Source organism: Ornithorhynchus anatinus, chromosome X5 (assembly GCF_004115215.2).
Source record: "Ornithorhynchus anatinus isolate Pmale09 chromosome X5, mOrnAna1.pri.v4, whole genome shotgun sequence".
NCBI lineage: Eukaryota > Metazoa > Chordata > Mammalia > Monotremata > Ornithorhynchidae > Ornithorhynchus > Ornithorhynchus anatinus.
This window is the reverse complement of record NC_041753.1, coordinates 52149306-52166202: the sequence shown is the minus strand read 5'-3', so window position 1 is coordinate 52166202 and position 16897 is coordinate 52149306. Positions and strand designations below refer to the sequence as shown.

Below are 16897 nucleotides of genomic sequence, written 5' to 3'. Positions count from 1 at the left end.
TGAAGACCATCATGGCCAACGTAAATTCAGCAACATACCTACTCTTTCCAGCTGTTAGTACTTCAAGGGAAGGGGGGGGTGTGTGCGGGGGGATTTAATTTTTTAACAAAGCTCCCGGTCTTAAACCCAAAGATTGTAGGTGGTATTTGGGAAAAGAACAAAGGACAAAATAGATTTCTTTTTGAACATACAATGCAGGGGGGTGGGGGGAGAGAGCACACCGCAGAAACTCAATTCGGTCAGTACCTCGGAATGATCAAACACACGTTGGTATTTATTGAGCACTGTACTAAGTGCTTGGGAAAATAAAATGCAATAGAGTTGGTAGACACGACCCCGTCCACGAGATGCTTATAGTCTACAGGGGGAGATGCATTAAAATTAATTACAGAGAGGAGAAATAGTTGAGCATAAGGATAATGACCTGAGAGCATGGTGCATCTTCGCAGATGAACTGCTCGCATTAGAAGAGGTGGAACAAGTCCATCACAGGCTCTGGGGCTAAGTTCCCATTTGGAACCGCCTCTCGTCACAATTTCGAGTTATCCAGTCGACTGATGAATGGGTTTATTAAGCGCCCGAGTATGAGGCACTGTACTAGGCATTTGGTAGAGTATAACAAAAGCAAAACGTTTTCCCTGCCCTCAAGGGGTTTACAATCTAAGGCAGGCAGCCAGCCAGCCAGAAGTTATGTGCAATATAGTGCAAGCAGGAAGAAGAACAAGACTAGAACGAGCGATACAAGTAGGCCAAGAAGAAACAGGGGAATGCTTGAATATGCAAATAAATAAACATACGAACATAAATACTGAGGGCCGGAGTAAAATCCATAGGCACTAAAGGAGGCTTTTGGGGTGATGTGACTAGAATGTTGTGAATTCACTGCGGAAGTCAGATGGCCTCCACTCCATCCTAATCCAGCTTCCCTTCTTCCCTCTGCTCCCTCTGCTGCCTCTCTGCCCCCCTCTTCACCTCCCCTCAGCTAAGCCCCCTTTCCCTCCTTTCCCCCTGCTCCTCCCCCTCTCCCTTCCCCTCAGCACTGTGCTCATTTGTATATATTTTTATTACCCTATTTACTTTGTTAATGAGGTGTCCATCCCCTTGATTCTACTTATCGCGATTAAGTTGTCTTGTTTTTGTCCGTCTGTCTCCTCCCGATTGGACTGTGAGCCCGTCAATGGGCAGGGATTGTCTCTATCTGTTGCCGAATTGTACATTCCAAGCACTTAGTACAGTGCTCTGCACATAGTAAGCACTCAATAAATACTATTGAATGAATGAATAAATGTCATGACTGCAGCACCGGGGAGTCAAAGTTGAAAAATGACGCTCCCCCCGACTTCAAAGCCTTACTGAAGGCCCATCTCCTCCAAGAGGCCTTCCCAGACTATAAACCCCACTTTTCCTCATCTCCCACTCCTTTCTGAGTCACCCTGACTGGCTCCCTTTGCTCTTCCCCTCGCCCAGCCCCATGGCACTTATGTACATATCTGTCATTTTATTGATCTGTACTGATGCCTGTCTCCCCCACTATGGACTGGAAGCTCGTTGTGGGCAGGGAATGGGACTGTTTATTGTTGTACTGTACTTTCCCAAGCTTTATACAGTGCTCTACGCACAGTAAGTGCTCAATAAATACGAGTGAGTGAATGAATGAAAAATGGGAACGAGGGTACGTTAAAGACACCGTGGGCACCAGGTAACCATGTACAATCCCCCCACTTCCTAGGAGGCAGTTTCTCCCTTCTGAACACATTCTCCCCAAGAGCCAGGATGTATGTGTGTGTGTGTATAGGAGTGTGAGCGTTTTTCTCCTTTCTAATGGTCTTTGCCCCCATCTCCAGAGGAAGGGAGCAGCATGGTCCAGTGGCAAGAGCACAGGCTTGGGAGCCGCAGGACATGGGTTCTAATCCCTGCTCCACCGCTTGTCTGCTGTGTGACCTTGGGTAAGTCACTTGACTTCTCTGTGCTTCAGTTCCCTCATCTGTAAAATGGGGATTAAGACTGAGAGCCCCAGCTGGGACAGGGACTGCGTCCAACCCGATTTATCTGGCATCTGACCCAGTGCTTAGTACAGTGTCTGGCACTTAACAAATATCATTTTAAAAAAAAGATAAAAAAGGGGAGCTAGAGGCCACCCAAGCCAATCTGAGGCTGGTCTAAACTCAGGAAGAATTTTTTTTTTTTTTACCTTAGTCCACTCCCATCCCTAGGCTAAGTAAGGCCCACGATTTTACCCAATCCCTCAGAGCCCCGCTCCTTCCCTATCTGCTGATGCTGACTTCTAGTTCCTGCTCCTTGCTGACACCACCCTTGTTAGGCAGGGAAAATTGGGGTCTAGTTTTCTGAATTTCTCTCTTGCCAATGGTAGAGTGTAGTTCATGGAAATGCCATGATCAGATCACTGAATAAAATTTATATCTGCCTTTTTTTGGAATGGAAACGGTAATTAATTACCTTTTCTGCTAACTCAACATTCACCTGGGGATAACTAAAAGGTTATTTGGAAGCAGCGTGGCCTAAGGGAGACAGCACAGGCCTCGGAGTCAGAGGACCTGGATTCTGATCCCAGCTCCACAACTGGCCTGCTTTGTCAGCTTGGGCAAGTCACTTTTTTTTTAATAGTATTTCATTCAATAGTATTTACTGAGCGCTTACTATGTGCAGAGCAGTGTACTAAGCGCTTGGAATGTACAATTCGGCAACAGAGAGAGACGATCCCTGCCCACTGATGGGCTTACAGTCTAATCGGGGGAGACAGACAAAAACAATAGCAATAAATAGAGTCATGGGGATGTACGTATCATTAACAAAATAAATAGGGTAATAAAAATATATACAAATGAGCAAATGAGCACAGTGCTGAGGGGAGGGGAAGGGAGGGGGGAGGAGCAGAGGGAAAGGGGGGAAAGGGGACTTAGCTGTGGGGAGGTGGGGGTGGGGGGCAGAGAGGCAGCAGAGGGAGCAGAGGGAAAAGGGGAGCTCAGTCTGGGAAGGCCTCTTGAAGGAGGTGAGCTCTCCGTAGGGCTTTGAAGAGGGGAAGAGAGTCAGTTCAGTGGAGGTGAGGAGGGAGGGCATTCCGGGACTGTGGTAGGACGTGGGCCAGAGGTCGACAGCGGGATACGCGAGAACAGGGAATGGTGAGGAGGTGAGCGGCAGAGGAGCAGAGTGTGCGGGGTGGGGCAGTAGAAAGAGAGAAGGGAGGAGAGGTAGGAGGGGGCAAGATGATGGAGAGCCTTGAGGCCTAGAGTGAGAAGTTTTTGTTTCGTGCGGAGGTTGAAAGGCAACCACTGGAGGTTTTTAAGGAAGGAAGTGACATGCCCAGAGCGTTTCTGCAGGAAGATGAGACGGGCAGCGGAATGAAGAACAGACTGGAGCGGGGAGAGACAGGAGGAAGGGAGATCAGAGAGAAGGCCGACACAATAATCCAGCCGGGATATTATGACAGCCTGTACCAGCACGATAGCTGTTTGAATGGAGAGGAAAGGGCGGATCTTGGCGATATTGTAAAGGTGAGGCTGGCAGGCCTTGGTGACGGATCGGATGTGTGGGGTGAACAAGAGAGCCGAGTCAAGGATGACACCAAGGTTGCGGGCTTGAGAGACGGGAAGGATGGTCGTACCATCCACGGTGATGGGGAAGTCAGGAAGAGCTTGGCAGGGAGCTCAGTTTTGGATATGTTGAGTTTTAGGTGGCAGGCAGACATCCAGGTGGAGACGTCCCGGAGGCAGGAGGAGATACGAGACTGAAGGGAGGAGAAGAGGACAGGGGCGGAGATGCAGATCTGTGTGTCATCTGCATAGAGATGATAGTTGAAGCCGTGGGAGCGAATGAGTTCACCGAGGGAGTGAGTGTAGATGGAGAACAGAAGAGGGCCGAGAACTGACCCTTGAGGAACCCCTACAGTTAGAGGATGGGAGGGGGAGGAGGAGCCTGCGAAGGAGACCGAGAATGAACGGCCAGAGAGATAAGAGGAGAACCAGGAGAGGACGGAGTCCGTGAAGCCAAGGTGAGATAAGGTTTGGAGGAGAAGGGGATGGTCGACAGTGTCAAAGGCAGCTGAGAGGTCGAGGAGGATTAGGATAGAGTAGAAGCCATTGGATTTGGCAAGGAGGAGGTCACGGGTGACCTTTGAGACAGCAGTTTCGGTAGGGTGGAGGGGACAGAAGCCAAATCGGAGGTGGTCCAGGAGAGAGTTGGAGTTAAGGAATTCTAGGCAGCGAGTGTAGACGACTCGTTCTAGGAGCTTGGAAAGGAGGGGTAGGAGGGAGATAGGGCGATAACTGGAAGGGGAAGTGGGGTCGACAGAGGGTTTTTTAAGGATGGGGAGACACGGGCATGTTTGAAGGCAGAGGGGAAGAAGCCATTGGAGAGTGAGCGGTTAAAGATAGAAGTTAAGGAGGGGAGGAGGGAAGGGGCGATGGTTTTTATAAGGTGAGCGGGAATGGGATCCAAAGCACAGGTGGAGGGGTTGGCACTTGCAAGGAGGGAGGAGATCTCCTCTGAGGATACTGCAGGGAAGGATGGGAAAGTAGGGGAGAGTGTTGGGGTGGGGGGGAGGCAAAAGGGGGAGGAGTGACTTTGGGGAGCTCCGACCTGATTGTGTTAATTTTCATGATCAAGTAGGTGGCCAGATAGTTGGGGGTGAGGGATGGGGGAGGGGGAGGAACAGGGGACCTGAAGAGAGAATTAAAGGTCCGGAACAATGGGCGGGGGTGACGGGCACGGGGGTCAATGAGGGAAGAAAAGTAGTTTTGCCTGGCGGAGGAGAGGGCAGAGTTAAGGCAGAGAAAGGATAAATTTGAAATGGATAAGGTTGGCTTGGTGCTCGGACCTTCGCCGGCAGTGCTCAACAGCTCGAGCATAAGAGTGAAGGAGGCGCACAGAGGCAGAGACTCAGGGCTGTGGGTCAGTGGAGCGAGAACGGCGGAGGGAAAGGGGGGCGAGTGAGTTGAGATGAGTAGAGAGGGTGGAGTTGAGAGCGGTAACCTGATCATCGAGAGTGGGAAGAGAGGACGGGGAGCAAGGTGGGGAGAGATGCTTCTGGAGAGATGGATGGGATCAAGAGAGCGGAGGTCTCTTTGGGGAAGTAATACAGATTTGCAGGGGGAGACAGTGGGAGAGAGGAGGCAGGTGAGAAGGTTATGGTCCAAGAGAGGGATTTCAGAGTTGGTGAGGGAAGAGATAGTGCAGCGGTGGGAGATGAAGAGGTCGAGGGTGTGACCAAGGCGGTGAGTGGGTGAGGTGTGGTGGAGCAGGAGGTCGGCAGAGTCGAGGAGCGATAGGAGGCGGGCGGCAGAGGAGTCACCGGGTACATCCATGTGGATGTTGAAGTCTCCGAGGATCAGAGTGGGCAGAGAGAAGGAGAGAAGGAAGGTGAGAAAGGGGTCAAGGTGGTCAAAGAAGTCGGAGGTGGGACCGGGAGGGCGGTAGATGACGGCCACAAGGATCTGGAGGGAGTGGTAGAGGCGAATGATATGGGCTACGAAGGAGGGGAAAGAGAGGGAAGGGGGAGGAGGGATAGTGCGGAAGCGGCATCGGGGTGAGAGAAGGAAGCCGACACCTCCTCCCTTCCTGGTGAGTCTGGGGGAGCGGGAAAAGGAGAGGCCTCCGCTGGAGAGAGCAGCGGCGGAGACCGTGTCTTCGGGAGTGAGCCAGGTCTCCGTAAGGGCGAGGGGGAGGAGAGGGCGGGAAAGGAAAAGGTCAAGGATGAAAGATGGTTTACCTGTAATGGAGCAGGGGGTCCAGAGGCCACACTTGAAAGTAGCTGTGGGTGCAAGGGGAGGGGGGAGAGCGGGGGGAGGGGAGGGTTTGGATGGGAAGGAGGTGGCGGGGCCCTGGAGGGGGAGAGGGGGATGAGGGGTAGCGGTGGGACAGGAGGACTGGGATGGGGCGTGGGTGGGGAAGAGGGAAGGGGAGAGGGTGGGAGGAGGGGGTTTGGAGGGGAGGAGCGTAGGGGGAAGGGGAAGAGGGGTGGCACTGGTAAAGTGGGGTTCTAGGGCGGGGGAGAGGAGGAAGGGAGGAGGCAGAGGAGAGAGCGGGAAAGAACTGGGCGAGAGAGGGGAAGGGGAAGGAGAGGATCGGAAGGGGCGGAAAGGGTGGGGGTGAGGGCGGAAGTGAGGCCAGAGAAGTAGGTGGCAGCGCTGAGAACAATTAACGATAACATGGGAAAGCGGTACTATAGTAACATGATACAATAAAATATTATTAATAAGCGGGTGATGACCAGGGTCGGGTGTTGACTTGACTAAGGGTCGATCTGATCAACATCAAAATCAAAAGGCTAGAGGCAAGGAGAGTCCTGGGGCTCATGGTCCAAATGTCTCTGAGGCGGCGGAGGGAGCCCTGAGGATGTCCGATGTGGGTTGCGGACGCAGGTGGCGGCTAAGGTAACGCAGTGAGAACAAGGGCATTGTAGCCTGGGGATGGGGGTGGGGAAGGGGGGGCGGGGGAAATCTATCACCTCACAGGGGAGGAGGGAGTGAGGGCTTCCCAAAGGATGGCCGCTTCCAGGCGGAGTGGGGGGAGGGCGGTTGGGGATGTAATGTCCAACGGCCGTGGGGGGGGGGGGGCGGCAGGGGAGCACAATGTCCCAAGGCCCGGGGGTGGGAGGAGCAGGGGAGCACAATGTCCCACGACTCTGGGGGGGGGGGGATGTTGGGAAAAACAGAGTCCTGCGGATCGGGTCTGCTACCAGGATGGGCTACGAGGGTCAGGAAAAGTTGCAGGGAGGTCTGGGAGCTACTCGTGGATCTGGTGGCTGTGGGGTCTGCGGTGGCGGGGTGGGGGGTGGGGATCCTCAGTGTCGGAGTCCTCGAGCGGGGGTGCAGAAGTCCAGGTTGGAGAGCTGACCATAAGCCCGGGGGCAGAGATCCCGAGTCTTTGATGAAGCGCTTACTATGTCCCAGGCACTGTACTAAGCGCTGGAGTAGAATCAAGCTAATCAGGACAGACACAGTTCATGTCGCACAAGGGGCTCATCGTCTTAATCCCCATTTTACAGATGAGGGAACTGAAGCACAGATAAGCTAAGTGACTTGCCCAAGACCACACAGCAGAAACGTGGCGCAGCCAGGTTTGGTACCTAGGTCCGTCTTTAACCTCTCCGTGCCTCAGTTTCCTCAACTGCAAAATGAGGATTCTCATTCTTCCTTCTACTGGGACTGTGAGCCCCATGTGTGACAGGAACTGGATAGGGCCTGTTCAACTTGTATCTACCCCAGTGCTTAAAACAGTGCTTGACACACAGTAAGCCCTTAAATACTATTAAAAAAAGGCATACCCAACTCGGTCACTGATCACCCTTCTGAAGGAAAAAGCAAGAACATGAAAGAGAAGCAGCGTGGCTCAGTGGAAAGAGCACGGGCTTTGGAGTCAGAGGTCATGAGTTCGAATCCCAGCTCTGCCACTTGTCAGCTGTGTGACTGTGGGCGAGTCACTTCACTTCTCTGTGCCTCAGTTACCTCATCTGTAAAATGGGGATTAAGCCCGTGAGCCCCACGTGGGACAACCTGATTCCCCTGTGTCTACCCCAGCGCTTAGAACAGTGCTCGGCACATAGTAAGCGCTTAACAAATACTAACGTTATTATTTTTTTTTATATGCTTGCTATTTCCTCTTAAACTTACTAAGTACTGTTATCCTCCTCACTAAATATTCGGTCAGAGGCATCCGAGGTAGTCACTAGTTAATCACTTGAGCCATGGGGAACGGTTGAAACAAAAAGCTGTGTTAACTAAAAATATGAGAGTAACTCTTCCATTTAATAATAATAATAGTGTTGGTATTTGTTAAGCGCTTACTATGTGCAGAGCACTGTTCTAAGCGCTGGGGGAGATACAGGGTAATCAGGTTGTCCCACTTGGGGCTCACAGTTAATCCCCATTTTACAGATGAGGTAACTGAGGCACAGAGAAGTTGTGACTTGCCCACAGTCACACAGCTGACAAGTGGCAGAGCCGGGAGTTGAACCCATGACCTCTGACTCCGAAGCCCAGACTCTTTCCACTGAGCCACGCTGCTTCCCTAAGCGTGAGCTTTATAAAATGTACGAGAATTATCTGCAGGGAAAAATTCCTCCTAGATTCTACTCTTTGGGGAGGAGAAGGAGAAAAGGGGTTCAGAACGCAGACTGTAACGCCCGTGCGGGACAGGGATTTTATCTCACCTGATTTTCTTGTAACTAGCCCAGCGCTTAGTATAGTTCTTGGCACATACTAAGCACTTAACCAATACCACCATCATTATCATTCTTACTATTGTTATCATTTTTAGTAACTCATTGTTGTCCCTTGTGAAATTCACAGTTGGAAACTTTTAAAGTTTTGGATCTTTTTGTTTCAGAACCCCGTCACACTAATCAGATAGAGAATAGAAACAAAAACCCATTTTGTTTTTGTGGCTAGAGGATCGTCTTGCCTATTCTGTGCACTCAGCAGAAGTTGGTTGAATTGACCTTTCTGCGAACCATCACTAGCTTTGCCTAAACCACTCCGGATCTTCAGATTCTGGGGAGCACTTACCCTCATCTCTATGTGGTTCTTTTTCCCACTCAGATCAACCGATCGGTGGTATTTTTGGAGCGTTTACTGTGTGCAGAGCACTGTATTAAGCCCGTGGGAGAGTACAACAGAGTTGGTAGAAACATTCCCTGCCCACAAGGAACTTACAGTCCAGAGTTTCAGTTATTACAGTCCCGTTTTGATGACTCCACGGTACTTATTGAGTGCCTGTGGGCGGAGCACAGTACCAAGTGCTCGGGCAAGAACGCAGAGGTAAAAGGCACGATCCCTGCACTAAGGAGCTTACAAATGATGCTCCCGCTTCCATCCCCTCGCTCGCACGGCTCTCCCAGCCGGGAACTCCCTCCCCCGACCAAAATCCGACAGACCACGGCTCTCCCCAAGTTCAGAGGCCTCCTAAAATCCCTCCCACCTGCTCCAATAAACCTTTCCCGCGACACTCCCGACACCCCGAGTCGAATCGACCCCACGGCCACCTCTAGCCCTTATATTTTGTTCATACGCCTCCCCAGCTTACGTTAGTACGTCCGCAGTCAGTTATCTATTTGGATCTTTCTGTTTGGAATTTTTTATGACTGTCTTCTCCATTATACTGTAAAAGATCAATCATCAATCGATGCGATTTACTGAGCGCTTTCCGTGGGCACTCACTGCCAGAAGGGCTTGGGAAAAGGACAAGATTAATAGAGTCGGCAGACACGATCTCTGCCCACAGGGAGTTTGCTCTACAGCTCCTTTTAGCTTCAGTCTTTATTCCATTCTTGCCAAGTGCTTAGCACACAGTAGGCGCTCAGTAAATACCACTAATGATTAAATTAAGGGTCTACTATGACCACACGAAGCTCGGGGTGCCACCTAGTGGCGTTTTATGAAAGTGTACATCTTTACCTGACTTCAAAATCATTTTGATAGTTTTGAAGGACGTATTATGTGCCAAGCACTGTGATAAACGGGGGGCAGAGGCTACTCAATCAATCAGTGGCATTTATCGAGTGTTCACTCCGTGCAGAGCACTGTACTAAGCACTTGGGAGAGTACACTACGGGAAAGCCGGCAGACGTGACCCCTGCCTGCAAGGATGTCACAGTCTAAACACAGTCTCCGTCCCACACGGAGCAGACAATCTATGCGGGAGGAAGGGCTGGTATAATAATAATAATGGTGGCATTTGTTAAGCGCTTACTATGTGCAAAGCACTGTTCTAAGCGCTGGGGGATACTCGGTGATCAGGTTGTCCCACGTGGGGCTCACAGTTTTAATCCCCATTTTACGGATGAGGTAACCGAGGCACCGAGAAGTGACTGGCCCAAAGTCACACAGCTGACAGATGGCGGGGGCGGGATTAGAACCCATGATCTCTGACTCCTAAACCTATGTTCTTTCCACTGAGCCACGCTGCTTCTCTGGTATCTTCTCTCAGCTTTACCAAAGAGGCAACCGAGACCCAGAGAGTTAAGTGACTTGCCCAAGGCCACACAGTAGCCAGAGCAGGGATTAGAATCTAGGTCTCCTGACTCCCAGTATCGTGCCCTTTCCACTAGATGAAAGAGTTTGCTTAACATCATTATTGCTTCAGTCCACTCTCTTGATGATCTTTGGTACAAGGGGACGGAATAATATGGACAACCGGACTCCTCAAAAAGATTCAAAATCCGATTTAAGCACTGGCTTCCACTCATTCGGTCGTATTTATTGAGCGCTTACCGTGTGCAGAGCACTGTACTAAGCACTCGATCGTCTCCCCTATTAACAAAGAGCAAAATGATTTGGCTTGTGTTCCATCACCTATCTCTTGCCCAACTGTACTTTCCGAGCGCTCAGTACAGTGCTCCGCACACAGTAAGCGCTCGATAAAGACGACTGAACGAATGAACGAACGACCTTTGTTTCCCCACCTTTCCCTCTCATTTTGGTGCTACCGATAACCAGGGAGACATCGAACTCTCATTTCAGTTGGATTTCAAACCCCTTCCTCCACCTCCCTTCCCCGTCGGTCCTTTTAACCCAAACTGCCAGTTGCTAGAGAGACAAGACATAGCCTCTGCTCTCAAAGAGGTCACAGGCTATTTACAGTGAATTCCAGCATTTCAGTCTAGATTTATTAGCTCCCACGCTCGATTAACCCGGGAATCTGCTATTGCAAAGAATGAAGTGAGGGGAGCAGCAATTGACGGTCACATTCTTACCTCTAAAACCTGCAATGAGAGGGACTTGAGAGAGGGGTGACTAGGAGTTGGTCGCATTACTGCCTTTAGGTAGTTTGCTTCCGGTAATCCGCTCTAATAACGCACAGTGAGCGCTAGCCCCGTTTCGAAGGACCTAGAGAGACTCAGTCATCATCATCGTCATCATCATCATCAGTGATATTTAGTGAGCGCTTACTGTGCGCAGAGCACTGTCCTAAGCTCTGGGGAGAGTACAGTACGACGGGGTTGGGAGACTCGTTCCCTGCCCACAACGAGCTTACGGCCCGGAAGGGGAGACGGGCGTTAATATAGTGTCAGATCCAGAACAGATCCAAGGGTTTAGCTGGCCTCTCGGGCAAGACCGCCAGCTATGGAGCAAGCTCATGATGATGATGGTATTTGTTAAGCGCTTCCTATGTGCCAGGCACCGTATCAAGTGCTGAGGTTGGATACAAGCAAATCAGGTTGGACAAGGTCCCCCTGCCCCATGTGGGGCTCACAGTCTCAATCCCCATTTTCCAGATGAGGTAAATGATGCACAGAGTGACTCGCCCAGGGTCACACAGCAGACAAGTGGCAGATGCGGGATTAGAACCCACAACCTTCTGACTCCCAGGCCCACGCTCTATCCACTATGCCTGTCTTTCTCCTTGGTACTTCAAGATTAATCCCCAACTTTCCAGGGAAGTAGAATACTGAGTGAACAAATAAATCCGTATTTTTTTAAAAAAAAATGAGCCGTACACAGTTGTCGGTTTAGGTGGGATAACAGGGCCAACTTAAGGCTCTGGTGGGACCAGAGGCTGTGCTAGTCCCACCTTCCCCAAGTACAGCCATGCTTCTAGGGCCTTGGGAGCTGCCTCCCTACCCCGCACTGCCGACAGGAGTTTTGCAAGGAGTAGCTGGTGCACCAGAGGAAAAGGGTGGGAGAGGGTTTACCCTGATTCCCATCCCAAGGGAGGGGGCCCCGAGGATGCCCAGAATGCCCATCGAATAAAGACCCTAGACTCGTCGACTTTAGATCGGTAGTTTTCAATCGTTTCTGCAAAAGCCTGTTTGGCACCTAACGTGTACCATTATTCAGCGACTTGAATTCTATCAGGAAACGGCAGTTTTCTGCTTTATTTTGACTAACTTGCATGTGGCCTTACCTACCCTTTATCTTTTTCATGGGGAATAAAATACAGCTATTGTAGCCCAAAGTGCTCAAGTAGTTCAAACCGGAACAAATTAATGCAATCCATTCAGACCTACCTGAAGCCGAGCATTCATAAGCATGAATTCCTGTTGGTTTTTCATGTTTTCATTCATAGATTTTGAAAAGACAAATCCCATTTTGACCTAAAATGTTAAAAATACAACAACACATCAAGGTAAATTTAATACATGTTCAATTAGGATCCCAGCATCCTATTATTCTTATAACAGCTGTAATCTTTGTTTCTAATTTCTCAACCCCTAATGTTCTAATTTCTAGTCTTAAAGAAATAGCAGCATGGCCTGCTGAGAAGAGCTCAGGAATCCTGGGTTACAATTCTAGCTCTGTCACTTGCCTGCCGTGTTACCTTAGGCTGGCCTTTTTTTTTTTTTTAAATGTCATTCGTTAAGTACTTACTACGTGCCGGGCACTGTACTAAGCAGTGGGGTAGATACAGGCTAATCTGTTTGGACGGAGTCCACGTCCCATGTGAGGCTCACCGTCTTAATCCCCATTTTACATACGAGGTGACTTAGGCCCAGAGAAGTTAAGCGTCTCGCCCAGGGTCACGCAGCGGACATAAGGCGGATCGGGGTTAGAAGCCAAGTCCTCCGACTCCCAGGCCCGAGCCATTTCCACTAGGCCACGCTGCTTCAGACGTTACGTGATCCTGCACGTGCACGTGACCAAACACAGAGCCCGGGCCTGGGAGTCGCAAGGTCGTGGGTTCTGATCCTGGGTCCACCACCTGCCTGCTGGGTGACCTCGGGCAAGTCACTTCACTTCTCTGGGTCTCAGTTACCTCATCTGGAAAATGAGGATTGAGACTGTGAGCCCCACAGGGGACGGGGCCTGCGTCCAAGTCAATTTGCTGGTATCCACTCCAGCGCTTAGAATAGAGCCTGGCACAGGGTAGGCGTGTAACGGACATCATCGTCGTCATTATTATAACGGTGTCCAATGTGACCTTCGGCAGAAGAGCATTTCTCCACAGTTGTCAACCAACCACCCAGGACGGCTTGCCTATTGCTAAATCCTGCCCGTTCTTTCTCGGCAACATTTCCTGCTTTTACTTATTCCTCTCCACCCAGACTTCGGTCCCAACTCTCGCCCTATTGCATCTAGACAAATTTCTAGCCTCTCTGCTGGTCTCTTTGCTCCAGCCTCTTCCCCCTTCAACAGGTACTCCTCGCTGCTGCACGGATCATCTTGAAGCATCACTCATCTCACGTTTCCCCCTTCAAAACCCTCCACCGGCTTCCCGCTCCTCTCCACGCTAAGTGAAATCTCCTCATAATCAACCTCAGGGATCTCTTCACCGACTTTTCCCAATGTATATATCGACCTTCTTTGCAAACTACTCTCCTGCTTGTTCTCCTCCCAAGCCAAGCTTCTGGTCGACCTTTGCTTTCGACTCTCCCGCTTCTGTCCCCTCGCTCATGCTGCTCCATGGGACCCACCTCCTCCCCTAATCCAACAGACTCACAATAATAATAACAATCGTAGTGTTTGTTCAGCACTTACTATGGGCCAAGCACCGCACTAAAGCTCTGGGGTAGATACGGGAGAACGAACAAGTCCCTCACGGCGCTCACGGCCTACGTAGGAGGAAGAAGAGTTTGGAATCCCCGTCGCAGTCGAGGAAATAAGCACGGAAAAGTAAAATGACTTGCCTAAAGTCCCACAGCAGGCAGGGGGCAGCGTCAGGATTAGAACCCAGGTCCTCTAGCTCCCAGACCTGTGCTTTACCCACTAGTCCCTCCCACCTTCAAAGCCCTCATAAAATCCCAACTCCTCCAGCAAGCCTTCCCAATTAAGTCTCAACACTGCAAGTCACATCAACCCATCAGCTCCTTTCAGCACGTACTATTCACTTATTTCTTCTCCGGCACTGTCGCGGCATATTTTCACGTCTGCCTGCCCTTTTAGAGCATAAGCTCCTGGAGGGCAGGGGACGTTTCTCACGCTTCCGTCGTACTCTCCCAAGGGCTTAGTCTAGCGCACTGCACCTAGTCGGCACTCATTAAATACATTCACTACTTCTACCCGTGTCCCCTGCCCCTCACAAAAGAAAGAAAGATGCATTTTTAGGGAGCGGCCGAAGCAGTGTACAAGAAGCGACGTGACCTAGCGGAAAGAGCACGGGGTCGGGAATCAGCGGACCTGACCAGCTCCGCCACTTATCCGCTGTGTGACCTCGGGCAAGTCACTTAACTTCTCTGTGCCTCGGTTACCTCATCTGAAAAAGGGGGATCGAGACTGCGAGTCCTATGTATCGATCAATCGACAGCATTTACGGAGTGCGTACTGTGTGCAGGGTCCTGTACTAAGTGCTGGGGAGAGTATGCGGGACGGGGACCAGTAGCTTGTCTGAGCACTTAATGTGGCTCTCGGCACATAACGCGCATTCATTCATTCCACCACATTTACTGAGCACCGTACTGAGCGCTTGTACCAAGAGTCCCGTCTCACACCGTCGGGTCGTCTCCGACCCGTCCCGGAATGCCAAAGACCATCGATTTTTTGATCGATCTACCCTAGCACTTCAGTAGAGTGGCTAGCGCGAGGCAAGTGTTTAATAGGTGCTGTAAAAGGGAAAAAAAAAAAGTGAGCGATTACGGGTAACACCTAGGCGCAGCCCTCTCCGGAAACCAGTTGCAGACCAACCTCCCTCTCCCGGCCCATCTGCTCCTAACTCAGCAGGGGCCGGGAGCAGAAAACGGGGAAGCCCGTGCCCGCCGTCTTCGGAGAGATGGCTACGGGGGTCTCGGGCGGAAGAAGGGAGAGGGATCCCGACACTTCGAGTGGTTGTCTGCCCTCTTCTTCTCCCTTCCCATATAGTCCTCCCCCGCTTCAAAGCCTCACCGAAGGCCCATCTCCTCCGAGAGGCCTTCCCGGACGAAGTCCCACACGCTTCCTCATCTCCCACTCCCTTCTTTGTCACCCTGACTCGCTCTCTTTGCTCTTCCCTCCACCCCCGGCCCCACTCCTATTATGTCCCTATCTGTCATTTCATCTGTTCATTCATTCATTCAATAGTATTTATTGAGCGCTTACTATGCGCAGAGCACTGTACTAAGCGCTTGGAATGGACAAATCGGCAACAGAGAGAGACAGTCCCTGCCCAGTGACGGGCTCACAGTCTAACCGGGGGAGACAGACAAAAACAATAGCAATAAATAGAACCAAGGGGATGTACATCTCACTAACAAAATAAATAGGGTAATAAAAAATATATACAATTGAGCGGAGCACAGTGCTGAGGGGAGGGGAAGGGAGAGGGGTTTGCTCTTCCCCTCTCCTGGCCCCACAGCCCTTCTGTACATATGTCATCTTATTTATCTGTATTGTTAATAATAATAATGATAATGCTGGGATTTGTTAAGTGCTTACGATGTGCAGAGCATTGTTCTAAGCGCTGGGGTAGATACAGGGTCATCGGGTCGTCCCACGTGAGGCTCCCAGTTAATCCCCATTTTCCAGACGAGGGAACCGAGGCCCCGAGAGGTGAAGCGACTCGCCCAGGCGGCAGAGTCGGCATTCGAACCCATGACCTCTGCCTCTCCTCCCCCTCAGCACTGTGCTCGTCCGCTCGATCGCATATATTTTTATTACCCTATTTATTTTGTCAATGACATGTACACCACCTCGATTATTTATTGCTATTGCTTTTGTCCGTCCGTCTCCCCCGATTAGACTGTGAGCCCCTCAGTGGGCAGGGACTGTATCTGTTGCCGATTTGTCCATTCCAAGCGCTTAGTCCAGTGCTCTGCGCGTAGTAAGCGCTCAATAAATACTACTGAATGAATGAATGCCTCCCAAGCCCGGGCTGTTGCCACCGAGCCACGCCGTCGTCTGTCCCCCCCGCCCAGCTCTGAGCTCGTTGTGGGCCGGGAACGTGTCTGTTTGGTGTCGCCCCGTACTTTCCCAAGCGCTTAGCTCGGTGTTCTGCACACACGACGGTTGGGGCTTAAAGTACGACTGGATGAATGAATGCAAGGGTGAACGAATGAATTGTGGCTGGCTGACTTCCGGGGCCCACGTGCCGCAGCGGAAATAATAATAATAATGTCGGTATTTGTTAAGCGCTTACTATGTGCAGAGCACCGTTCTAAGCGCTGGGGGAGACACGAGGGAATCTGGTTGTCCCACGTGGGGCTCGCCGTCTTAATCCCCATTTTCCAGATGAGGTCACTGAGGCACAGAGAAGTGACTTGCCCACAGTCACACGGCTGACAAGCGGCGGAGCCGGGATTCGAACGCGTGATCTCTGATTCCAAAGCCCGGGCTCTATTCCGCTGAGCCGCGCTGCTTCTCAACCGAACCAACCGAACGATCCCTCCCGCTTCATCCTCCCCTAGAAGGGACGCCATGGCCGCCGCCCAGCCGCCTCGGGCCCAGCGGCCGGCGGCGCGCGCCCCTGGGCCGGCGGCGCGCGCCTCTGGGCGCCTCCGTCCAGCGCGCATGCGCACGGCCCCGGCCCCGCGCCCGCCCCCAATCGTCTCCCGCTTACCGACTGGAAGCGGGGAGCCTGAGGCGGCGGGCTCGGGGGTCGGGCTGCCGGGCCTGGCTTTCTCTGGCCGTCCCCTTCTATTTCAAGTTCGGTCGCCCCAAGTCGGTCCAACGGGCGATTTAGTCGGCAGCCAATCAGCGTGTAGAGCCTCCCTCCCACCCCGCCGCCATTACTCTTAAAGGGCCCGGAACCCATTTCGCCCCCCCACCCCCCTCAGGCCTTCCTTAATAATAATAATAATAATAACAATATTGGTATCTGTTAAGCGCTTGCTATGTGCAGAGCACCGTTCTAAGCGCAGGGGGAGATCCAGGGTCATCGGGTGGTCCCACGGGAGGCTCCCAGTCTTCATCCCCATTTGACAGATGAGGGAACTGAGGCCCAGAGAAGTGAAGTAATAAGGCTGGTATTTGTTAAGCGCTTACTATGTGCCGAGCACTGTTCTGAGCGCTGGGGGAGATACAGGGTCCTCAGGTCG

At 51.6% G+C, this 16897-nt stretch overlaps 1 protein-coding gene across 2 annotated transcripts in view; it reads right to left on the bottom strand.

Moving 5' to 3' along the window:
- PLGRKT (plasminogen receptor with a C-terminal lysine) overlaps window positions 1–16534 on the bottom strand; it is a 41257-nt gene extending 24723 nt beyond the window's left edge. Inside the window, exons 1-3 of one of the 2 annotated variants that reach the window (XM_029056051.2) lie at window positions 16420–16533; window positions 13431–13504; window positions 11963–12049 (exon numbers count right to left, since the gene is read on the bottom strand). In XM_029056051.2, coding sequence (XP_028911884.1) covers window positions 11963–12043 — 81 coding nt within the window. In that variant the 5' untranslated portion in view covers window positions 12044–12049; window positions 13431–13504; window positions 16420–16533. Of the gene's footprint in view, window positions 1–11962; window positions 12050–13430; window positions 13505–16419 lie in introns of both variants that reach the window. The other variant, XM_029056052.2, reaches the window with a different exon arrangement.
- Between the last annotated feature and the right edge of the window lie 363 nt (window positions 16535–16897).